The 14255-nt window shown below is 40.5% G+C and overlaps 1 protein-coding gene across 1 annotated transcript in view; it reads left to right on the top strand.

The window, feature by feature from the left end:
* SYNE1 (spectrin repeat containing nuclear envelope protein 1) overlaps positions 1-14255 on the top strand; it is a 385540-nt gene that overhangs the window by 179213 nt on the left and 192072 nt on the right. The window contains exons 12-17 of the mRNA XM_069955314.1: positions 962-1099; positions 1287-1451; positions 4956-5068; positions 7758-7926; positions 11797-11893; positions 12880-13082. Of these exons, the coding sequence (XP_069811415.1) occupies positions 962-1099; positions 1287-1451; positions 4956-5068; positions 7758-7926; positions 11797-11893; positions 12880-13082 (885 nt within the window). The remainder of the gene's footprint in view (positions 1-961; positions 1100-1286; positions 1452-4955; positions 5069-7757; positions 7927-11796; positions 11894-12879; positions 13083-14255) is intronic.

Raw genomic sequence — 14255 nt, 5'->3', positions numbered from 1 at the left:
TTGGTTCAAGAGCTCACCGTTTTCAAAATATTGACTTGGTTTAAGAGCATTGCTTTGGTGTAAGAGCTCCCTGTACTGGGTGGGAGGGGGAGTGGGGGAGGGGCAATGTCTGCTTTGTCTGGTCTACAGCACTGTACTCTGACCCAGGAAGTCTCCCTCACCTTCCAAATCATAGCAGATCCACTTCAGGCTGGGGCTTACATCAGGGGACAGGACCGTGGAGGTAATCTCTCCATAGCTGTAACCCCTCTCTCCCTGGGCAGAGTGCTGCATATATGTGCCCACACCTGCTTATCCCTTCATGCTACCTGCAGTCTCTGTCATCCCTTGTTTTTCCCATCCTCTCCTTTCCTGCTATAGTGTGCCTACACTAACACTCAGCTATACACACTGCTGGTATAATGTGCCTGCACTAACACTCAGCTATACACACTGCTGGTATAATGTGCCTGCACTCACACTTAGCTAGTTTTCATCACTGTCCTCCTGCACAGCTCTGTGATTCTCACCTCCTGATTGGTCCATACTGAACACCCCCCCCTTCTTCCCCATTGCCGTCATGTGACCACAAAGACCTCTGACAGCAGCCCTGCTTCTCTATCCTGTTGTACTACACTACTTCATTATGGGGATATCTTTATGCTTACTAGAATATAGATGTGCTGTTTTTTATGGTCTGTTTTGCTGCATAGCATAGGTGATGTGAGTGACAAAGCTGGATCAGGGCTGGTCCAGGATTGTTACTTATTCACACGTAGAGGACAAGTGTCAGAAGTTCATATTTAGGCGTGCCTTTAGCCCTTCTATTCTCCATTGCCAGAGGCGGAGGCAGCAGCAGGCAGGTAAGTATATATATTATTTTATTTTTGGATATAGTGTTCTCCTATCAGAATCTTTTTTAATGATCACACCTCTATGTATGTATTTTAATTATTCCACCTCGATTTGTTTCACTTTGCAGTCATACAAACAGTATAGAGTACAATATGAAATGAAAAGAAAACAGATTGAAAGTGCCATTCAGCCACTGGGCAAAGATGGTAAACTATCACTAGATCAGACGATGGTGAAGCAAGCCTGGGACAAGGTCACAGCAAGGGTATGTTAGTAATTAAATTTTTATTTTATTTTTTAAATATTGTCTCTGTTCATTTGGATATGTTTTCATGCCATTGACGCTCTCTATATTGTTTGTTCTCATCCATTTCATTGCCTTATGATGAAAAGATCAGTATGACATTGAGCCCATGTAAGTAAAATAATAGAAAATATGGTTTTATTCCTAGATTTTTGATTGGCACGTTCAGCTTGACAAATCTCTGCCAGCTCCATTAGGGACCATTGGCTCCTGGTTGTACCGAGCCGAGATTGCTCTCAGGGAAGATATTATTCTGCAGCAATCTCATGAAGAAACAGCAAATCTGATACACAGAAAACTAGAACAACACAAGGTAATAAAACATACTAAAACTCCTAGGTTACAGAGACTGTCAGCAGGTTTATACTGTCCTATCTAAGGGTGACAGAGAAGCTGAACAGAATGATATATCACTTACATTGCTCTGTGCAGCTGATCCAGAGATATCCTCTTGAATAACATGGTCAATAAGTAATCCTCTTTATTATGTGCATGAGCTCAGTAGTCCTGGATATTCGTGAGAAGCAGAAAACCCCGCCCACAGCTGATGATTGGCAGTTATTTATCCATGCTGTGTATAGGCAGTCATCTGTCAATCAGCAGCTGGAGGGCGGGGGGAAGGGGTGTGGCAAGAATCCTATTCTCCTGCATATTAGGAGAACGGCTGCACAGAATAATCTGTTCAGCATTTCTGTCACTAGTTTATACTGCCCTTAAGGCACTATAGACCTAGTGACAGATTCCCTTTAAGTCTTCTGACACATAGAGGTATATTTTTAAACTCTATTTTTTTTTATTTTTTTTGATGCTTAGATTACCAGGGAAAAGTGTTGTCACTTTACTGCTACTGTAAAGGGATAAGATTATCTGTATGGTAACATAATGTCAGAGTGACAGCTCTGTTGTATTCATAATAGTAGATACACATTTATATACTGTGGACAATGTCTTCCATCACGTGGCAGCCATGACGTCATCCATGTGATGTTAACATTATTATAAATAGTAATATATGATTTTAACCGATGTTTTTTTTTATGGATTATGGAGCTAGCTAGTGGATTTAAATCACAGTGCTTAAAATATCACCTAACGTGTGAATGAGGCCTAAGACCAGGAAGTAAAATGCATAGTAATAGGTCAAAGATTAATATGATTAAACCTCACCACCCTAAGACTAGGTTCACACTATGTAAAAGTGACTATATACCAATTTTATAGTAATCAAAGATCCCCTAAGGGGGGCTTACATTAGAACACTGTAGAAATATTGGTAACAAGGGCACAGTGGCCAGAGAATGGGGTTCTAGCTACTAGATATGCTGCCAACAAAAGAAAAGGCTGAACCACTCAGATTCAACATTTATTGATTAAAAACATTTTTTAAAGTGCAATAGTGAAGCAGCACTTCGCTTATCTACTAAACACTGAACCCTTGCTGCTGACATGAGAGGGAAGCTATCATTTAAAGGGAACAAATCACCATGTTTTTGCTTATAAAAGCTGTAAATCCCAGCTAATAATCCTCCATCCGCTCTCTAAATATTTTTTCTCCCTTTGACTAGTCCAGCTATTAGATAAAATTCTACTTTTATTGTTTTCCAGTGTCGTATGCAAACGCCCTTTAACTAGGCAGTTTTTCTTTCCTAGTCACCTACAGGCTAGCCCATATCTTCGTCACAGCACCGACTGCACTGTGATGATGGGCTGGCCCATATAGCACTGGAATCAGGCCCACAAAGGTACTTTTTATAGGTACACTTGAATGCTCCTTGTATTCGCCATGCTGGAGGTGCCCTGGCGGGCGGCACTGTTGCCCAATGAACTATGCCTATAGTCCAATTCAAACTTCCCGGGAGATTTAGTGACATCACACTCTGTACGAGTCCTTGGTTAGGCCAAAAATCTGCATGTTTCAGCAGCGGTCACGGTTGCCCTCCTCTACAAGTTTTTTTTGTCACTCATTTATCCAGATGAGCATTTGTAAGGTCAGACAGTGGTATTGGTTAGGAGGGCTGTCTCACAGTCATGATTCTAGTTCATCCTAGAAGTTTTCGGAGTTGAGGTCAGGGGTCTGTTGGGCCAATCTTCCACACCAAACAAACCATGCTTTTATGGACCTTGCTTTGTGCACTGGGACACAGTCAGGCTGAAACAGAAAAGAGCTGAACCCAAGCTATTACCACAAAGTTGGAAGCAGTAACATCGCCACCCCTGTCCTCTGGTTATATGTGGTATTGCAATTCAGCTCCTTTTCCTTCAGTAAAATTAAGCTGAAAAACCTGCAGCCAAACAGAGGACAGGAGAGGCGTTGTTTCTTGGAGAAAGTGGCCATGTTTTTTTAAGCTTAGATAACCAACTGACAATACCATGGGGATACAGTCGGCCATTACCTGTGGTTTTGCTGCTTGATGATCAAATAATTACTTTTGATCTACACTTGACGAGTAATATGTTCATGTTTTCATATTTTCCAGTCCTTGCGTTTTTACTGCTGTATTTTTTTTTATTACTTATCTTATTCCTTGTTTTCTTATGCATAGAATTATTTAAACAATGTGTTATGATTTATTGGAATCTTGGACACTGTTGTTTTTTAGCCGACTATGTTACAAAGATATGCAATGAATAATGAATTCTATTTTTGCAGTAGGTTACCTTTCTTTATTGCATTCGATGGGTAAAAAGTGTGCACCTACAATTTTATATAGAGATAGACATAATCTGTGTCGGAGCTTATTACACTAGGTTTACATCTCTTTATTGGCCCCATTAAGAAAGGATGAATTAAACCCGGCATACAGCCAGGCGTGATGCTGACAACATGTTGACTGATATGGCCATAACCATTTTGTCACTACGTTCCATCCATTTCTTGGATGTATACTTCTTTTGTGCAGGGTGGAAGAATGTGGAAATGGACACAATGTAGTCATGAACTGGCTATGTCCCTTCCATCGCCCATTGCCCCTCGTTGGGCTTCACGTCAGAGTTACTACTTTACAGTGGCATTGTACAGTATCACTATCCTGTAGTAAATCACCAACAGATGTTCAGAAGTTTGGTGAGTGCCGGGATTTACTTTGGGTTGTGCTATTGGGGCTCGCTCCATCTATGAGCACCACCACCTTTTCCAAAGTGCTGTCTGAAATTCTTCTATTCACTGTATAGTATCACTGACCCAGAGGGGCTTCTAGACTTTTACACTAGTGCACACTATTTTAGACTAATCCTGTAGCCTCATCGATGCTACTATCCCTGCATAATATCAAAACATATTTTTCCATCGTCTTCTATGCTACTAATACATTGTCCATTCTTGATGATATAGAAATTGCTGAGCTGTTAGTCATAAACCTGCCCATGTAATGAAGTGTCTCTGATCCTAGGACTGCAATCTATAATGAAGCCTAGTCAAGCGGCTGCCCTTTTCTTCTTTCTTTTATCCTGAATTCCACTGGCGGTCTATCTGCAATCAATAGACATCAGCTCTATATTCAGGGAAACCCCTGGAAGTGAGAGGCAGCGCCAGTCCTGCGTCTCTTCAGATGCCAAATTTCCTCTTCAGGTTGAGTCTTTGAGCGCTTTCACTGTGAGGCGTTCCACTGATCTGTACAATGCGTTTATTAAGACCCAGCTTTCATGACGGGATAAAATTGCACGCCGCTGTGACAGATAAAATTTCCGAGCACACAAATCCTGAACAGTGACTCATCTCTGCAGCCTGGTGCTTTAGTTATTTTTTTTCTTCTGGTTACACAGCCAAATCTTTTTTTCTGTGTTCTCATTACATGTATTTCTCTCATTTTACAAACAGGACGTCCTCAAGAATCTGGATGGTTATAAAAAGGCTTTTCAAGAGATCCACCGCTCACGATCTGTCAACGGAGTCCCGGTCCCTGCCGAGCAGCTGGAAGACATGGCAGAAAGGTAAAAGAGAATTCCGGGCATTACCTCTGCCCCCTCCATTAGCATCGATTGTTCACATTTGGACGGGAGAGGGGGGGGGTAACCATTGATTAGACGCTATTACGATATTAGATGGCACGGCTACACATTCTAGAGCATCAAAGGGGCAGAATAAGGAAAGATTGAATTTCTATAGTTTAGAAATGACAGAGATCTGGAGCATAGAAATGGATCTACATTAAAGGTTAGTTACCAAGGAGATCAGCAACTAATTGTCAGTCTGGTACCTGAGCACTGAGCGGGAAATTTATCAAGGGCGTTGCGCCTATTTTTAGGTGAATAATTGGATTTTTCATCCATTTTTGGTCTAAGTTCTAGTTATGAACCAGTATCCGACAGGTGAATATTTTTTGATGCAACTTTCTTTTTTATCTGCATGTTTATAATATTTACTCAAAGATTTGGACCCAATTTATCATTTGCAACTTTTTTTAAAAAAAGTCGCACAAAGTGGTGAATACCCACGTCTGGTCGGTACCAGGGGAATTTATTTGCACAATTTTTTTTCGAATATTCTATTCACAAATTTAAGAAAAGAAAAGAATTAGTCCTGTTCGGTGCATACGCTGAAGAATAATCCCATGTATTACATTCAGTAGTAAACGTCCCCCTTAGTGTACAGCAAGCTTAGGTGGATTTCCCTCAAAATTTTTTAAAAGTTTTAAAATCTTACAGTTGGCTATGTATTTTAGATAGAAATGATAAGTTATATTGTTTTAGTTACAGAAGAGGTGCTGTATACTGAATTTCAAGTTTGTTGGAAATCAGAACGACAGAACATATGGTGTTATGTGAACGCTGTTTTATTATATAATCTGATCCGTGTAGAATCTATTATCAATGTAATGTAGATACTAGACATTAGTGACAGAGCCTCTGCTATACAATTCTAGATTATGGAAAGTAAGTAAGAGATGATCAGTAAACGAATCTATATTTTTTTAATTATAGGGGGGAGTGAGTGATAATGAGGATAATGATGAGCACGGGGTTCTTCTGCTTATTAGTATTATCATACATATTAGGAGGCAGACACAACTCTCCGCTTTGTTTTTTATTTGCCAGAAATGTCACAGAAAACCTGGAGCTAAGAGCAACTTTCTACACCCATTCACTACTGTAGTCTGGAATTTTGCAGTTTGAGATGTTCCCAATACTAAGTTATGGGAATAAACCGCACATGTGAGTTGGATGATAGCCCTGACCTAGAGCTTATTCCCATGTTCTATAAAACACTGAACCTACAGATGGAGAAGCCCTGTAGTGGACTCTTTCCTATGTATCATTATAATGCCTGAAGCGGGGAAAGTGTTTATATCTTTGTGGCACTGTAATAAGGCAACATTATATTGCCGCAAAGGTTCAAACACTTTCCCTGCTCCCAGCATTGTAATGATACATAATGCCAGGTAGGGAAGGAGTCCAATACAGGGCTTCTCCATCCGTAATTTCCGTGTTTCAAGGAATGTAGGAAACCTTAAGGCTACACTCACATGTTCCATAGTTGTGTCCATACTTGTGGATCCGCAAGTTTAGGGCTTATAGTTTTCTATTGGGCCATTCACAATCTCAGGATCTGCAGTCCGCAAAATTTGCATCTGCAAAAATGACTGACAAGTTCTTATAGGGACCATAATTGCAGCACAGATTGTCCCATAGAAGTCTGCGGCAGTATCCAGAAGTTTTATTGATCTGTAATTTTCACAGACGAAGCGTTTGAAATGTCCATAGATACATAAAAATTATTAATCATTTTAAACCATTCCCACTTAAGTGAGGCAGTGCCGGTCTACTCCTGGACCCATCTCTCCTCTTTTCTCTGTTTGATTGACACACAAAGTCGAGCCCGGCATGTCGGTCATACATGGAAGGAGGGGAGGTGTGTCCAGGACGGCAGAGCTGCTCTGACACTTTGTTATATGTTATATCTGTAATATTCTCTATGTATAGGGGGTCTCCAGCTCATTTGGACAAAATGTCCTTACTGATTCCCTTTAAAGGGGTTGGCCAGGATTAAAAGAAAATTCTGCATTTTTCCCTAAACAGCACCACCCTTGCCCTGAAGTTATTTGTGGTATTAGAACTTTAGCATTGATGATGCATTTTTGCCACAATTTTATGGAAAATTGCACAATTTTAAACAAAACCGCATCATTAACAGAGAATAATTGCCATGTGTGAACAATGCCTTAGGCCTCATTCACACACTGTATGGTTTAGTTAAACAATGGTCTTTGCTGCGTATTTAATATTAACACAACGTTTATTCAGTGTCTGAACTGTCCGGCTGACGTATAGCAGACTGAGACACCTGTATAAAAGATATAGTATGTCGCACTGAAGAACAGTTTTTGAAATGTGAGGTGCCCATCTAAAAGTGGGGTGTGACTCTCCATTGGGATGTGACTCGCCCTGGTTGAATATAGTGGTTGTCAGACACGTACTAATGCTCCATTCAGCTCTGTGGTCTGTGTATACATGGCATAAGCAGATCCCTTAAAATAAATGTAAGATCCCTTAAATGATGTATAATCCTAGTAACTATTTGTAAAGAATTGATTTACTATGATACATTTGCGCCATTACTAGAAACAACATTGTACAACACTCTGCATTGTCTGATGTAACACAAGCGCTTGTCTTCCTGCAGATTTAGTTTTGTGGCCTCCTCCTCCCAGCTCCATATGATGAAGTTAGAGTTCATGGAATTGAAGTATCGTCTATTAGCACTTTTAGTGCTGGCGGAATCTAAGCTCAAGTCCTGGATTATAAAATACGGTAGAAGAGAATCGGTGGAACTGCTGCTACAAAACTATATTGTAAGTAAAACCAATCACTAGCAAAGACACTTCTAATTACTATCAACCAACAATTATCTCGTCCAACCTCTCTATGCACATAAATATTCGGCCTGTCATACACCTTAGAGAGTCCGCAAAACCCATCGGCAGTGGTGGTGACTTGAGTATAAGGTGTATTAGCTCCTTCACACTGTAAGTGATTTGCAACATTATCTCGTTATTATTTCTGTGTTCTGTCGGCCAATATGTTTTTATTTTAAAGGAGAAATCAGGTGAAAATTGCCCCCCAAAAGTTATACAAATCACCAATATACACTTATTACGGGAATATAAAGTGCTTTTTTCTCCTGCACTTACTACTGCATCAAGGCTTCACTTCCTGGATAACATGGTGATGTCACTTCCTGGATAACATGGTGATGTCACTTCCTGGATAACATGGTGATGTCACTTCCTGGATATAACATGGTGATGTCACTTCCTGGATAACATGGTGATGTCATGACTCCCAGAGCTGTGCAGGCTGTGGCTGCTGGAGAGGATGATGGCAGGGGGTCACTGAGGGACACAGGGCACTGGATGGACACTGAGCATCCCTCTCCAGCAGCCACAGCCCGCATAGCTCTAAGAGTCGTGACATCACCATGTTATTTAGGAAGTGACATCACCATGTTATCAAGAAAGTGGCATTACCATGTTATCCAGGAAGTGACATCACCATGTTATCCAGGAAGTGACATCACCATGTTATCCAGGAAGTGACATCACCATGTTATCAAGGAAGTGACTTCACCATGTTATCCAGGAAGTGACTTCACCATGTTATCCAGGTAGTGACATCACCATGTTATCCAGGTAGTGACATCACCATGTTATCCAGGAAGTGACATCACCATGTTATCCAGGAAGTGACATCACCATGTTATCCAGGAAGTGAAGCCTTGATGCAGTAGTAAGTGGGAAAAAAGCATTTTATAAGCATTTCCCGTAATAAGTGTATATTGGGGATTTGTATAACTTTTGGGGGGCAATAAAATACTTTAATAAAAGTTTTCGCCGGACTTCTCTTTTAAGCAACTGTTTATAGGCTGATGATGGGCTTCATGGAAACAAATGAAGTTTTCTATAACAAGTCCATACATGATTTGGGGGGGGGGGGGGGTGCGCTCTGTTTAATCCATTGACCCCCAACTACATCATCCTGCAATGTTTTAGTGTTTTAAGGATCTCTTGTGTGTGGTGTCCTCCAATAGCATATGAAAAATGGTGAAAGGGAACCAAACAGTAGAAAAACCTGTCTCCAGTTAAAAACACGGTGCAATATGGGGCCTCTGGCTCTGTTCAGCATTGTTTCAGCTATCAGTGTTACTTATATGGCCCAAAAACATACTTTGTAAATGTCCTGTGTTTTATGTAAATCCTAGCTATGTAGGCATCGGGCCGTTCTCTGTCTGCCAACTAGTCACAGCTGGCAGGAAACATTTCTAGTGATTGGTTCCCTTTAAATCTTGATGATTCAGTAGCCTGTGTTCCACATTTATCAGCCCCTATAACCTTTTTATATCTAATGCAAGGTTAAACATTGAGCCTAACAATTGTACATTGAACACAATGCCTATAGTAACCTATGACAGCTCAGATTTCAGTTTACAGGATTGGTTGTTATGTTACACACTAAAATATCGGGGCCATGAAATCTAAAGTATAGACATGTGACATGTAAAAGTAATATGTAAAGTTAAAGGGGCTTTCCAGCATTTAGGCAATTTTTAATATGTTGCTGCAGTTATGTAGAAAACAATAAAGAGCCTGTGCTTACCTGTCTGTGCTCCCCTGGGGTCCTGTCGCCTTTGACCCCCACTGACTGCAACGCGTCTCGCTCAGCCAATCACTGACTGAAATTTGACAGCCCGCTCAGCCAATCACTGACTGAAGTGGAACAGCCTGCTCAGCCAATCACTGACTGAAATGGGACAGCCCGCTCAGCCAATCACTGACTAAAATGGGACAGCCTGCTCAGCCAATCTCTGACTGAAATGGGACAGCCCGCTCAGCCAATCACTTACTGAAATGGGACTGCCTGCTCAGCCAATCACTGACTGAAATGGGACAGCCCTCTCAGCCAATCACTGACTGAAATGGGACAGCCCGCTCAGCCAATCACTTACTGAAATGGGACTGCCTGCTCAGCCAATCACTGACTGAAATGGGACAGCCCTCTCAGCCAATCACTGACTGAAATGGGACAGCCCGCTCAGCCAATCTCTGTCTGAAATGGGACAGCCTGCTCAGCCTATCACTGACTGAAATGGGATTGCCTGCTCAGTCAATCACTGACTGAAATGGGATTGCCTGCTCAGCCAATCACTGACTGAAATGGGACTGCCTGCTCAGCCAATCACTGACTGAAATGGGACAGCACCACGGACAGTGATTGGCTGAGCAGGCCGTCATCTCCAAGATGAGTCTTTCTCAGAAATGGAGGCGGGGTAGTCTCGAGGGGACACTGGAGACCCATAGGGGGGACACCAGGGAACATGGAGAGGTAGGTATAGCCTCTTTTTCCTGTTTAATATATATTTGCAGCGATATAGATAATGTATTCTCTCTCTGAATAACCCCTGTAACTGCACTGGGCTTAGGACCTTCATCTCTCTATCTTTAGGACTAATAAAATCACATGTTGTAGGTGTAAAAGGACCCGTTTGTCTATTATCTATCCCCAATCCTGTACTGTCATACAGTTTGCATTGCGGAAACGTTTTTGGCCATGAGAACCTAATCTCCATGTTCTGCCATTGACAGCTGTATTATTACACACTGTCCGTGGGAAGAAGGTCTCTCTCTATATTCTCCCTGATAACACCAGTCTTTATGTGCGGGATAATAGTCACATATGGGTTTTACAATGTAAATGTATAGAAGTGAGTGCAGGTCATGGCAATCGGAGGTGTCATTTACCGTACTGTGCAGCACATCACCATGGCAACTTCTGTTGCAGAAAGCATGACCGCACAGTTCTGTATTCTAGAACGCATTTTCCCAGCATCTGCACCAGCTAGACATGAAGGATTTGTTCTGCTAAGTGCTGATGCATTTGTTTTAGGCTATGTTTACACCATGTCGTCTCATGCAAAATTTTGCATATTTATTTTACCATGATGGCCGTCGATAATGTTCATGATCCTTATTTACAGTAGTCATTATTAAACAACAACCGTTATTTTGCCTAAAAAAAGACATTGTATGAACATAGCCTACTAGTGTTCCAATGAAAGCTCAAATGATTGCAAAAAATACTTTAATTCAGTAAAAACAACAATAAAAAAGTAGCTTAGAACCTATTATTGCTAATTTATCCTCACCCCGTCCTATAATCTTTTACATTGAGTGCTATATTAGGCTCTGCGTTTTTGTATTTCTTTTTTTCATCTGTTTTATGCAAGAAAACTGATGAAAAAGCAGATGCATTTGTTCTCCATGATAAAGGATCAAAATAATTCTGTTTTTTTTCAGCGTTTACAAAATTGTGGTCGACTACGTTTTGTGTACGCTACAAAAATGGATGCGTTTGGATCCATTTTTGATAATTTTTTTTATAATGGAAGTCAATGGAAAAACAGATCGAACCAGATGCACACAAATGCATACATTTTTCCATCCGTTTGTGGCATAAAATGGATGGAAAAAACGGATTGCAAAACCGCAGTGTGAACCCAGCCTTACCCCAGTCCTGCAGTTCTCTCACATCCACATAATACCACAGAATGCATAGACTGGAATAATAATAGATGTCTGATCAGTAGCATAGTTACTGTACTAAACACGGTAACATTGATAAAAGGGACTTCTGCGCGGTTAATTATTTGCTTCTATATTGTGTTACAGACATTCATTGATGGCAATAGGTTTTTTGAGCAATACGAATTTACCAGTCAGTCATTAAAGCAAGCCGCCGAGATGTATGTGAAAGCCGATGGATCAGGTAAGGACCTCATTTTCTTTGGGCTATGTTCACACACAGTCAAAATGATGGGCGTTTTAAGTTAACGTCAAATAACAGCTGTTATTTTAGAGGGGCAGTGTCATCAGAAAATGACTTATTGTATAAAAAATGTTTTTATGTTAAACATATTTTTAAAGAATTTTTGGTAAGGTTTTTTCTAGTTTTCCATTTTCCTATCTATATTAAATAATTCTGATATCTTGCTGTTCTCATTCTCACCACTGGGGCTAAAACTACGCTGAGACTTCCTGTTGTGTCTGTGGTGATAAGAGGAGGCTGCTGTAAAGTGATCTGTACAGCATTGCAGCGTCATGTGACACCAGTAGATAGAGGAGACAATAGCAGCTTCCTGTGGAATGACCTCTTCACAGGTCACAGAGCGCGCTCAGTAATGTCTCACATTCATCTCCAGTCTGCCTATTGTCATCCATATACATGAGGCTTGCTGTAAAGCATGTCACTAAATGCTGTTAAGAATAGCCCAGGCAATGTGGCCACCCCTATAGCAATATGCAAAAAGTAAATAAAAAAAAAAAATTAAAGTCAGAGAATAAAAACAGATTAGAATAAAAGAACAAGTTTTAGTATCTGACTCTAATCTGTAAAATACAATTTCAGTGACACATTCCCTTTAAATCAATGGACGTTATTTGTATATTATTGGTCGTTGTTTCAGAATAACAGCCGATATTTTCTTGTAATTGATGGCAGTCCCATACAAACGGCTGTCATTTTGATGGAGTGTGAACGTAGCCTAAATCTCAGAGTTGTATTGATCACTTTGGGGCTAGTATGGCTTTGAGTTTTCTTTGCAATGTCTAGTGGGCACCATATAAAATGTTCTGTGTATAACACCACTTAGTAGGCTCTCCAATGTTGGAAGCAGGATACAAATGCTTGAATTGAATAAAAAAAAATCTTTAAAAAAAAAAAATAACGTCTTTGTTGTCATGCTTGTTGTGTAGCCGAAGAGGCCGAGATTGTAACTAAATTTCTCAATGAGACTACTGTTCAGTGGAGAAACCTGTCGGTGGAGGTGAGGAGTGTCAGAAGCATGCTGGAAGAGGTCCTTAACAACTGGGAAAAATACAGCAGTACAGTCGCCAGTTTACAGGCCTGGCTGGAAGATGCTGAAAAGATGCTGGACCAGCCAGAACATGCCAAAAAGGTAGATGGGGGAGGGACAACTTTTTTTTTTTTTTTTTTTTTTTATAAATCTCCTATGCAGTTTTAAAAAAGAGATTCTTAAGATGAAAAGAGGTAATCGGTAAAACCCAGTGCGTCTTTTCCATGGTCTGTCAATTGATTGCTTGCCATATTATCATCATTTTAAAACTCAATTTGTTCTTCTTGAGGAGAGTATAAGAGAGCCTGTGACCATGTAAATACTATCTAAGCTATTAGCATCATGGTATAGAGCAGAAGGATTGATGTATAACATAATGGGAAAATATTCAGTATACCTTGTAATATATTGCTTGGAATCTCTGATGTTTCCATGGTAAAGAGTCCAGTCCACTGAGTGACCCCGCCCATTGGACTCCTTACCGCAGAATGAGCAAAGAATTCAATCAACATGTAACAAGTTATACTGAATCTTTTCCCACAAAGTTATATATATATATATATATATATATATATATATCTCAATCTGCTCTGCTCTTCCTGCTCTATAATATAATGGTGATAATGCCAGCTTGGAGCGGCACTCCAGCGCTGTAGAGGCACTGGGAGAGGTGAGTTAATATGTTCTCCCCCTGTGCAGTTTAGAAAAAAAAATTCTGGAAGCTGGACTTCTCCTTTAAGGCCATATTAGATGAAATTAATAAACCAATCTCCTAGATTGGTGTTTGTTTACAGAGCCTGTTAGTTGGCCCGATTGTGTGTCCAGGGCTGCATGAACAACTTCTATTTGTGCGTCCCTTTGCTTTAATCGGCTGTTGGCTGAACATCTTCTATTACACGAGGAGACAACCACCAAGAGCAGATTATTTTATGTCAGAACACAACATCCCCAATGTGTAGTAATGAAATGTATGGATGCAGCTGAGCGGGATGAAACAGATGACACTGCAGGAATACTGAGAGTGAGTGGGCGTTATATGGGCAAAATAACCAAAACATCACATTACTTCAATAAACCGCTCTTCAATGCCTGGTTGAGAAACTTTGTACAGATGTTAGATATAACGTTAGAGCTAGTCAAACGCTCTCGTCTATTATTAGTAGTCGTCATGGAAACACAGACTATTGTAAAGAGCGATGTATAAAATACTTTTATTTATGGTTCTTTGCTGTAAGATTCCAATGCAGTGTACCACTCTAAATATATGTGTTAGGC

Source organism: Dendropsophus ebraccatus, chromosome 15, assembly GCF_027789765.1.
Source record: "Dendropsophus ebraccatus isolate aDenEbr1 chromosome 15, aDenEbr1.pat, whole genome shotgun sequence".
Taxonomy (NCBI): domain Eukaryota; kingdom Metazoa; phylum Chordata; class Amphibia; order Anura; family Hylidae; genus Dendropsophus; species Dendropsophus ebraccatus.
Note: the sequence above shows the minus strand (reverse complement) of the source record. Positions and strands in the feature narration are given on the sequence as shown.